Here is a 12,215-nt window from a genome sequence, read left to right on the forward strand (position 1 = left end):
CTGCGCAAACTGTAAATCCTGTATAATAATAATAACTCAATCATGCTGACTCAGTATATCATTTTTATTGTTTTTTGATTTTTGATTGCAATATAAATAAAACATCTTAAAAGAAAAACAAATGAAATAATCTGCGCACAATGGCCAGCAGGCACCCATGTATATATGACTTGCAGTCTCCTGTTGTCATAACACTTGTGCTGCACACTCATCACTTAGTGACTGAGAAATACCCACACCAAACTTTGCTCAGCACCCAGCCAGATGTTGCAAGGGTTAATGTGGGTGGTCCCTTTTTTTGTGTCCTGCCCATGGTGATCACATGTCCCCTGTGGTCACATGGTGTTTCTTTATTCTCATTCATTGCCTGTACAGCTCTTTGATGCTGCGCTGGGAGGGTGTGATGCTACAGTATATAATGCAGGACCCCAGCAGAGCCATGTGATCCTGCAGCCAGGAGCCCCAGCACAGCAGCCACCCCACCAGGACCTGCTCCATCCCTCCCAAATCCTCACCATGAGATCCTCCCTGGCACCAGCCATCAGGCTGTTCCATGCTGTGTCCAGAGACAGCTGGTAAGAGGGGCAGTGGGGGAAGGGAGATGGGGGATACAATCAGATAGGAAGCATGCTTTTATATAGTTCTGTAGAGAATTATTTAAAATCTCATGTACCAGTTGTAGAAAACTGCAACAATAAAAATCACTTATGCGGATGCTGCTGCATTGCCAAATTCCTTTGTATTTAATCCGTTATATTGGAGAAGTGACCATGCCCAAATTTGTACTGGTAGCAGCCTGAGTAGGAGCGTTCCCTTGTTAGATTTTTACTATTAGTGTAATGAAATCTATTGTTCTCATTTATCAGCGCAGTGCAAAGTTCAGGGTCTGCATCTGAGCAACCGGCATTCCGCCTTCTCTCGATGTAATACGATAAATAAAATCAGCTATTTTGGATAGCAATGCTTTGATCTGCTTTATGAATTAAAAGCATAAAGTGATTTGAAGCTGCATTAGTAGTTATATTTACACCCCCCCCCCCCCCCCCTAAATCTTAAAACAAAAAATGTCATCTATTTCTGTGTACCAATTCTTAGAAGTGATGGCTGCATTTGTTCTCTTTATTAGGCTTTTTTTCCCCTTTATTTTCACCTAGTGATACGGCCAGTAACACACTTCTTGTCTTATGCCACGTACACACGATCGGAAATTCGGCCAGCAAAAGACCAATGAGTGCTTTTGGTCCGAAAATGCGACCGTGTGTATGCTCCATCTGACTTTTGCTGGCGGAATTTGAGCCAGCAAAAGATTGAGAGCATGTTCTCAATTTTTCAGTCTGAAAAAGTTCAGATCGTCTATTCTGATCGTCTGTACCAATTCCAACACGCAAAATTCCTACGCATACTCAGAAACAATTCGACACATGCTCGGAAGCATTGAACTTCATTTTCTCAGCTCGTCGTAGTGTTGTACGTCAACACGTTCTTGACAGTCGACAGTTCAGAGAACTTTTGTGTGACCATGTGTATGCAAGCTAAGCTTGAGCGGAATTCCGTCGGAAAAACCATCCAAGATTTTTCCGATGGAAATTCCGCTCGTGTGTACGGAGCATTAAACTCGGTTCACACTAGTGCAACTTCAATTATTATACAGGATTTATATAGCGCAGGCAGTTTATGCAGCACTTTACAACATGAGGGCAGACAGTACAGTTACAATCCAATTCAATACAGGAGGAATCAGAAGGTCCTGCTTGTTGAAGCTTAGTCTAGAGCAGGGATATGCAATTAGCGGACCTCCAGCTGTTGCAGAACTACAAGACCCATGAGGCATAGCAAGACTCTTTGACAGCCACAAACATGACACCCAGAGGCATGATGGGACTTATAGTTTTTCAACAGCTGGAGGTCCGCTAATTGCATATCCCTGGTCTAGAGGGCAGGGGCACTTAAATGCAGCTTCTTACATTCCATGGCACTCAAGGCGCGTCAAAGTTGTGCAGGAACATTTTTAAAGACGTTCCGACTTTAGTTGCATAGATTGGAATAGGTGCCATTGAAGTAAATGGGTTTTCGGTTGTCATGCGACTTTTTGTGTCGTGAGTTGCATGACAAGTTGCACTAGTGTGATCTGAGCCTTAAGCTTGCCATATATAAGTAGACGTTCATATGAAAATTCCTAGGTCATTCAAGGACTTGATGAATATCATTCCCTAGTACATTAAAATTGAATTTGCTTGTAACCATTAATTTTGGGAAGAACGTAATTTCCTCAATGAAAACCACATTCATTAAAAAAATTCCATTCTGCTCCTTTGTATTTTCTCATCACTAGATTTGAAAACGAACGTAGAGTTGACCCCACTAATGATTAGAAAATGGAACAAATGTTTTTAAAATAAAATATTGCAGACAAATTTATATTAGTAACCATCCAGCTTTAGGGTGTCCCTGTCCTGGACGGAGGAACAACAGAGACTCCTTTGGACAGCAGCGTGGTCAATCTAAGGCGAGGGAAGTGTTAGCCCTTGTACACACGGTCGGAGATTCAGACGGAATGTTTCCTATCAGACCGTTTTGTCGGATATTCCGACTGTGTGTGGTCTGCATCGGACTGTTCCAACTTGCCGGTAAAATTTTCCGACAAAATGCTCCTATCGGACATACTCCGATCATGTGTAGCCTACTCCGACGGACAAAGTGCCACGCATGCTCAGATCAAATTCCTAGACCAAAGCTATTGGCTACTAGCCTGAACGTAGTCCCGTCGTAACGAAATAACGTCATCACGTTATGTACAATCGGATTTTCCGACAACGGAGTCCAACCGTGTGTATGCAACATCACTTCCGGACCTCTTCCGGAATTAATTTGGTTGCCGGAATCTCCGACTGTGTGTACGGGGGCTAAGATTTACCAGCAGATTTAGAAGGACTCGATTAACAAATTCGAACTCTATTAAAAGCCTGAACTTCAGATAACACTTTTTTTTAAGCTGTTACAATATTTTTTTTTTCCTCTTTTGGGACAAAGGTTTTACATAAAAGAATTTTAGCTGACCATTGTAAGCATCCCCGTCAATGTTAAATGGTTTATCTCCTGTAATTGCTAGTTTTACTGGACAGCTTGGTCTGTAAAAGGAAGTTGAAAAATAGCAGATTTACTGTCAGGATCAGCAGGTGAAAACAAAGGAAAAAGTAAACCAATGCAGCCATCACATCCAATATATACACGTGATTCCGATCGTACAACAGATCATATAACCTTTTTAGCGTAATAGTCGCAAGTAGAAATTTAATAGGTTACTATAGTCACGAAAATTCTCGTCCGACAGAAAAAAAATCGGAAGTAATCTAATGTATTTGTATTGTATTTTCGGATGACTACTGTGCTGACTAAACGAAAACTTGCTAACAATCCTATTATCGTACGATCGTGTCAAAAGCAGTATTTTTTGTCTGATTTTCAGATCGTGTGTACTGGCCATAAGAATTGGTGAGCTGCAATATATTAGATTTTTTTTTGTTTGGGTCTAATATCACTTTTACAGCATATGCTAGTAGAACTGCACAGGAACATTCCTTCTTGTTTTCCAGAGTCAACTAATTTTCAATGAAATCCTATATATATTAAAAGGGGTTTCATTGCCATATTCCCCCCCCCCTTTTTTTTTTTTAAGGAAAAAAAACATTCACAGTTAGCATTTTCCATCCTGCTCCTTCAAATTTTCTTGTCACGGGTCAAAAAACGAATGTTGATCTGGCCCCACTAACCATTAGAAAATTGACCGAGCGTTTCCAAAACTAAGAATTGTGTCCACAATTCTAGCAGATGGCATACCATTACCTAAGCTTAGTCCCATACAGTTTATGGTACATTAGCATGATAGATTGTAGTAAGGTTATATGAAAGAATACATGATGTGGTGCACTTAATGCATTTGATTGACAGCTGAAACATATAACTTTTAACACCAACACCCCCCCCTCCCCTTCCTGCTCCTTACAACAAAACTATTTTAAGTATTAATCATGAAATTAGATGAATATACAGCATTGGTGGCGGCTGGAGCTCAAAACTTTTGGGGGCAGACAAAATAAAAATAACCAAAGGCAGCCACTGTGCACTCAAACATAGCCACTGATCTTACCCATCAAGTGCTGCCACCGTGCCCATGGAATGCCACCACTGTGACCCCCCGCTCGCCATCTGCCCGGCACTTACCATGTCTCGGTGACGGTGGTAAGCAGTGTCTTCATGTGTCTCTTCCCGTCAGGTGTCCAATCACGGTGCCTGTCGTTTCAGCCATTCAGGTGATTGGTAACAGACCTGAGCACCTGATTGGTGGTTCAGTGTTAGGACAGTGAATATTAATTTGCTGTTCTAACACACCTGGGTGAACTGCGAGCTCCAAGCATGGTGTTCGCAGGTCACCTTTTTTGACGCCTAAACCTTGTGGACACCCTTTCTAGAAGAGTTGAAGTTGTTATGCCTGCAAGGGTGGTCCAACTCAATACACGTTTTGTGGCATAAACCACTTCATCAGGGTCAGCTATTATAAATTTGGGACGCAGTTTCATAATTGCACCTCCTTCTCCTGCTTGTATCTTTAACCACATTCTGCCCGGCCTATAGCAAAATGACAGTTATGCTGACTGAGCATCATATGACGTCCACCAGGATAACTGCTGGCGCGCACCTATGAGGGCGTGCAGCGATTGGTGAAGTCTGACACACCGCTACACCGACCTCTGTAAAGAGCCTTTGACAGAGGCTCTTTACCACGTGTCCAATCGTGTCCAGTAACCAGGAAGAGACGTTTATCGGCTTTTCCTCACTTGCGTCTGGCAGACATAAGTAGAGGAGAGCCAATCGGCGTCTCTTTTGATGGGGAGGGGGGGTCTGTACTGATTGTCCCACCACACATGGATGACCAGGTATGGCCACCAGGGATATCACAGTGCCCAAAATATGCCAATCAGTGCCCACAAAGAGTACCAGTCAGTGTCCACTACCAGATGTCTCCTCATCAGTGATGCCCATCAGTGCCCATTGGTGCCACCTCATCAGTGCTGCCTTATTAGTGCCTGTCAGTGAAGGAGAAAAACTACTTATTTACAAAATTTTATAACAGAAACAAATATTTATTTTTTTGCGCAAAAAAAATGAAAAAACCCAGCAGTGATCAAATACCAAAAGAAAGCTCTATTTGTGGGAACAAAATGATAAACAAATAGTTTGGGTACAGTGTAGCATGACCGCGCAATTGTCATTCAAAGTGTGACAGCGCTGAAAGCTACAAATTAATAAGTGCCCGGTATTGAAATGGTTAATGCCACATGCACATGGACATTTATGAGTTTGGAACTCCTCCAGCATAAAAGCTCTGGTGCTTTTCCATACCCGGGGAGCCACAAGTCCTGCGTACAGAAGCCATTACGAGGGATTGTCTGCTCTCGACTGTACTCTTAAATGCTGAATGCTTCTGCATCAGTGTCTAGCCGCACATATGGCACATTTCCCCAAACAAAATAGTGATATAGAAGCATTTGGTATCTACAGAGTATGGCTGCGTACTGCTATTAATTTGTACTGGAGGCTGTAAGGGGCGCGTGGGGCTCCATGGACACTACAAAGTGCCAGGGATTTTACACTTGAGAACTTGTAAGTTGATGAATGTCCGTGTGCATTATGCCTGAAAGAACATTCCTTGAAATGTTTACAGAGGATCCAATGACGGGAACATCAGAAGACCTACAAGGATATTCCGAGTGCTGAAAGATGTTCTTTCCTGTAGCTTATGTGGATGAAGGGGGAAGAGCAGGGAATGTTGCCACCTCCGGCTTATTTTAGGGGGAGGGAGAGATGGTCAGCTGAAAATATTTAAAATGGCCAGTTGAATTTATCTAAAGATTAGAGGGCGGCATGTCCATAGAAATATTCTAATATCCGGAACCTACCCTAAAGCTGGCACATTTTAAGCACTTTTCATCCACCGGGTATATCACATACGATCTTGCATAATTGCCAGAAGTTATACAATCAACACATTTTGAATGACCAACAAACCTGGGTCTATTGTGAGTTTTAAACTGTTCAATAAATGTAAAAGTTCTTATAGTTTATTAAACTATTTTATTGAAAGCTTTGGATCCTGGGTTCAGTCTGGGCAGTTTCAGTCCTATCGTTTTGCACTCAATCAAAACATAATAATATTATTATAATACAGGATTTATGTAGTGCCAATCGTGCACCCTTTCTAAAAGGTCTAATTGTTTAATGAGGGGAAAAGGAATCCAGTTGCACCCTCTGGCTTAAAGCGGAGGTCCACCCTAAAATGGCTCATCGGAATCCCCCCCCCTCCGGCGCCACAATCGGCACCTTTCAGGGGGGAGGGGGGTGCAGTTACCTGGATAATCCAGGTAACTGCACCCACTTCCGGGCTAGCTCTCTGCGGAACGGGGCGTACGTTACGCCCCCGTTCCGCAAGCGCCCGCCCCCTTCAGCAAGTGCCCCGCTGCCTGCTGGGAAACACACAGCTCCCAGAGGCAGCGGGGACCGTCCGGATTGCGCCGCGCGGCTCGCGCATGCGCAGTAGGGAACCGGGAAATGAAGCCGAAAGGCTCCATTTCCTGATTCCCATACCCAAGATGGCGGCGGGACCCGGCAGCCGAGCGAGCGATCGGCTTCGGGTGCCGACATCGCGGGCGCGCTGGACAGGTAAGTGTCACTATTTAAAAGTCAGCAGCTGCAGTATTTGTAGCTGCTGGCTTTTAAAAAAAAAAAAAAAAAAACGCGGAGTCCCGGTGGACTCCCGCTTTAATGTACATGGGACGTTTTACAACCTCTCTTGAACTATTTAACTTGACAAATAATAACCGATGTTTAAAAACTTTAGTTTTGCCAGGTTTGAGTTTAGAATCGTGTGTTTTTTGTTTTGTTTTTTTTGTTTTGTTTTTTGTTTTTTTCCCCCCCAAATAGTCAAAAACGAAACACTTGTAAACAAAACGTGGCTAGACGCGGGTTGTCTAGTTTATACGCATATACAAGCTGTTACAGGCGTTTGGCTTTTCAAATGCCTCTGAACATCCGTCCTGAATTATTATTTTTTTTTCTCCAAATAAGTGCCTCTAAACTCAACTGCCTAGAAACGACTGTAAACAACCCTGTGTACATGTACTGATAAGATAAACAGAGGGGGAGTTCAGGAGCAGCTTAAAAAAATGCCCAACTGCTCCTAAACATCCGTTAACCAGCAGCAGTGTGCATGAAACCTTAGGCCAACCATACACGGTTCAAATCTTGGCCAGTTCAGCAGGACCCCGCTGAGATTCAAAACCATGGATATACCCAGTTGATCGATCGGGTACAACCATTCTGCCAGATTCACTTCCAATTATGGCAGTCGGCTGCTTTAGGCACTAGCGATAATCAATGTCTTCTCCCGGCAGGGGAGGGCTAGGGAAGCCGTCCCGCCTGGTAGATGACAGTGATTATCTCCCCCAGTGTAATGATTGGAAGTAAAACTGGCAGGCTGGTTGTACCCAAGTTGATCGATCAACTGGGTACATTCAGCCTGCCTATTAGTAGTTTGAAGCTCAGCTGGCAGGAGGGATTCCCGCTTCAGCGCTGTTTGTGATGATGAGGGAAATATCTTTCCTTAAACCTGTGGCTATCAGAAAAATAATTGGGACCATCTATGGCTGGCTGGCATTACTAGAAGATCCAATTTTATTTTATTTTTTAATGGGAGGGATAGGAATCTAGTTGCAACCTTACTAAGAGATCCAGTTCAGTGAGGGGGGGGTCCGATTGCACCTCCTACAGCTAGCCATACGTGGATCAAAATTCACCCAGACCAATCAGCTTCTGTACAACCACCCATCTGGTTTTCTCCACGCAATTAGCTCCTCAGGCTATAGCCGGCAGTGCTAATTTGTGTATTCTGTCGACAGGGAAGTCTGCTGCACCCCTGCACAGAGATCCATTTGTTCAGTATGGCTTCTGATAGTCCGGCTCATACATATATGGCTAAGTACAGCCTTCTTGGGGCTTTCAGGTTAGGTTGAGGTGTTTGTGTGGTTTTGTTTATAGCAGCTGAAGCCGGGCCATGTAAGAATTTTTTTATTTTTTTGCCAGCAGCCTGAACATGCCCTGGGCTCTGACAAGAAGGCAGCTGACTACTCTGTAACATTTCACACTCCTTTACAACGACTGATGCTAAAGTGGAGGTCTGCCCACCGCTGCAAAAAAATGAAAACCCAGCAGCTGCACATAATGCAGCTGCTGACTTTTAATAATTGGACACTTACCTGTCTTGGAGTCCAGCAATGTCGGCACTGCAGCTGATGTTTCCATCAGCTGTCAGGTGCTGCCACCTCCATTGCGAGTAGGGGAACTCGACAGTGAAGCCTTAAGGCTTCACACTGGGAGCCCTACTATGCATGCGCAAGGCTCTGCTCCTCTCTACTACTGGCCCGGTGGCTGGGGAAGGAGGAGGGAGCCGAGCCGTGACGTCAATACGCATGGCTGAGGCTCCTGGAAGTGGGAACAGGATACTTGTGAATAACAGGTATGCTGTCCACCCCCCCTTTTAAAGGTGTCAAACAAGGCAACGGAGGGGTGAAGGCATACAAAGAGCAGAAGTTCCACCCAGATTTTATTCAGGCCAGATTTTTCATTGTGTTATCCTCAGGAAGGAACCTATCCCTTTAAACTCTCTATCATGTCACTGTTACAACATCTAGAAACTGCAAGATGCAAGCATGTATTCCTTTTCCAAACAGCTATTTCTCCTTTTTCAAACAATCCACCGCTTAGGTCAGCAATGTGTGTTTTTTGGGTGATAAAACAGAAGATTCATTTTCACCAAATAAGCACATCTCTGTTCCAACCTTCGGATTGTTATTATACATTGCCTGCAGGTCTTTTTAAAGTAAATGTATACCCTAAGGCAGTGATGGCGAACTTTGGCACCCCAGATGTTTTGGAACTAGATTTCTCATGATGCTCATGCACTTGGCAGTGTAGGTGAGCATCATTGGAAATGTAGTTCCAAAATATCTGGGGTGCCAAAATTCTCCATCACTGCCCTAAGATCTCATACTTACCTTTCCAATGGTCCCACGCTGGAATCTTCTCCTGTGTGCTGGTCTTTGGCTGCCTCCATTGGCCGGCACAGGATTAGGCTGTCATTCTGCCACATGGAGACTGACCTGGTGCTGTAAGCTGAGTTGCGCATGCACTGCTCAGTTTACAGTGCCGGCGAGGGTAGCAAGCAAGCATTTTATTGCAGAAGAGACATTGCCTATCTCTACTGCAATAAAAGCCTGCCTTCTCTATTTGTGACCGTGGAACTTCTTTTAACTTTTTTTTTTTTTTTGGTTTCATGTTGCTTCAAAATGTGTCATTGAATAAGTATTTTTTTTTTTTTTTTTAAAGCATTCACAATGCCAATCAAAGCCCCTGTGTTTTAGAGGTATTGCAGGTATGAGATATCCCAGGATGCACTGAGAAATGAACAAGTGAACTGGAAAGACATCATGAGTAGTCCATTCCGGTTCATGTGTATATATTCTGGAAGTGTCTGGTGCAGACATTACATCGGTTGTGGAGCAGCAGGAAGGTGAGCGGGGTCCAGACTGGAGTGGAGCAAATAGCAGACAACATACGTGTTCTGCAACAGGGGAACGCTATAGTGGATGGTGAGCATGGACTAGAGAGAGAGACCGGCCGGGCCTGAGCGGTAGAAAATTGGCATAGTTGGGGGACCAGAGCAGGAGAAACTAGCAGATGTCGCATTAGGTGAGCAGCATGGGAGCAATATAGCTGGAGGTGAGGAGGCCAAAAAGTAGAGGAATAGCAAACCAGAGGATCAGCAGACCTGGGAGTTACTACTGAGTGGGGGATCAGCAGACCTGGGAGTATTACTGAGCAGGGGCTCTGCTGAACGAGGGTACTAATAATCTGATCTGCTTAATAGGGCTAATGATCTGGGAGTACTACTGAGCCAGGGTTATACTGGACCCCTTTAAAACAAATAGAAAATCAACACTTGCAGGGCATTTGCCAAGCTTCATTAAAACTTCAAAAAGCATCAGAAAAGCATCAAAACACGTAAAAAAAAAGCATGTTGAAGCAGTAGGTGCATTAAAGTTGGTAAAGTCGAGGCATATTTAATTAAATGTGCCTGAGTGTGAATGCACCCTAAAGCATTGAGCTGGGGATACAAGTCATGCACTGACACACAATAATGAAGTGTTAATCTTTTGACAATAGAATACAATGATCTTGAATTTCACTCTCAAAGCGATTGAATAGGCTTTGTAATTACACGTTACTGTTTTATCCTAATTCCTGGCATAGAAATACTATCACTAGACAATGGTGACATTTTTATTCAAGTTATGATCTGTAATGAATATCTCGCCAGCTTCTAGAAATTGAAGAGATCTCTTTAATATTTTCGCTCCATAATATGGTTAAACGTTACCCAATGACAAAAGTTTTACCTAATTTCCTCTCGGCACCCCTCCAATCCTGGCCATTCGGCATTGGTCACAGTCTTCTTTAACCCCCTTCCCGACCAGCCGTCGCAGTTATGCTGCCGCGGGTTGGCTCCCCTAGGTGAAACGACATTGCCTTAGGTCGCTTTGCCTTTTGACTAGTAGGGGGTGCGCACTCGCCGCCGGAGGAATGCACGCGTGCCTGCGGCTCGCTACCGGAGCCGATGCGAGTGCCCGGCAGGCACGCTGCCCGCTGGGCACCCGCGATCGCTCGTGACAGCGATAACTGGTATCCGTGTGTAAATGCACAGATCCCACCAGGTTCTCTCAGGGGAGAGGAAACAGATTGTGTGTTCATACAACTTAACAGCTCAATCCTGCTCTCTCACGTGCTCTCGTCAGTCTCCTCCCCCCACAGTTAGAACACAGTTAACACCATTGATCACCCCCTAGTGTTACCCCCTTAACTGCCAATGACATTTTTTTTTTTTATCAGAAAAAAAGTTTATTAAAAAACCAAATAACACTACATACACAGACATATCCATATTGTAACAAGTACATAGAACAGGAGTTATTATACATGTCATATAATGTGGAACATATTAACAGATCTGCAGGAGTTACTTCTGTATGCATAGAGTAAACTTGAGTATAATAATGTTGCCTGATGTACCGGATACAATGGGTTAGCAGATTTAACTTGCCCCTATTAGGGCCAATATGTCCTTACAGGGGAATCCTTCTTTTGAACTTATAGTTATACAAAAAGATCTTGTTTATCCTCAAGGTTTGTACAACGCTCAAACCAAACAAAACAAATAAAATAATAAAAGAGCACATACCCTCTCTGTACTCTTCATACATTTGTGTTTGTACACCATGGTCCTCTAAGTGTTATTATATCTATTTTCTATATGAGCAAGCAATACAATTATTTCCATCTCTGTGGTATGTCACATCTGCAGTAGCCTACCCTTAGCTGGGTTTTGGCTAAACCAGAAGTGTCTAACCAGGGCTGCCACACTGCATAGACTTTTTTTAAGAGCGTTTCTATGTTGGCAGGTAGGTTTTTCCCTTATTAGCATGTTATTTACTAATTTCACTCATCCTTTCCCCTTTGGGATTTTCGGAGTTATCCAGAATCTCGCAATTGCCTTGCATGATGGATATAGTAAACGTAATACTGCGGTATGGCAACTCGGCGAGAGAGAGTGTATCTTTAATGCGCCAAGTAGACATACAGCTGGGTCCTGCGGAATTGGAATTTGAAATACCTGGGATATAGTTGTTAGAACGTATTGCCAATATCTGAACAATTTTTGTCATTTCCACATCATGTGTAATAGATCTCCTTCATCCCTGTTGCATTTTGGGCATAGCGGGGAGCTCCGAATTCCCCATTTATGCAGTTTGGATGGAGTTCTGTACACTCTGTGTAATAAGAATAAGTGTGACAGCCTGTGTGAAGTAGAGACTGAGACCAGTGGGACCGATGTCAGGCAAAGCTCCCACATTTCACCGTCAATGGGGCCCAGATCCTTCTCCCACCACGTCTGCAGGGCAGTTTGGAGGCATCGTGTGTTGAGTAATCTAACGTATGTTCTCGAGATCATGCCCTTCCTGTCTACCGACAGCAACACATCATTCATCAAGGGGAGTGTCACTATCGCAAGAGAGGATAGTCTGAGCTCACTTTGCACTGCATGCCGA

General features: G+C 43.8%; 1 protein-coding gene across 2 annotated transcripts in view; it reads left to right on the plus strand.

Annotated features, from left to right (window-relative positions):
• Positions 1-345: 345 nt before the first annotated feature.
• SLC37A2 (solute carrier family 37 member 2) overlaps positions 346-12,215 on the plus strand; it is an 84,083-nt gene continuing 72,213 nt past the window's right edge. For both annotated transcript variants that reach the window (XM_077457786.1, XM_077457787.1), the window contains exon 1: positions 346-575. In XM_077457786.1, the coding sequence (XP_077313912.1) occupies positions 517-575 (59 nt within the window). In that variant the 5' untranslated portion in view covers positions 346-516. The remainder of the gene's footprint in view (positions 576-12,215) is intronic.

This window comes from Lithobates pipiens, unplaced genomic scaffold (assembly GCF_037356315.1).
Source record: "Lithobates pipiens isolate NorthernLeopardFrog02 unplaced genomic scaffold, aLitPip1_a1.2 Scaffold_27, whole genome shotgun sequence".
In the NCBI taxonomy this organism is placed as follows: domain Eukaryota; kingdom Metazoa; phylum Chordata; class Amphibia; order Anura; family Ranidae; genus Lithobates; species Lithobates pipiens.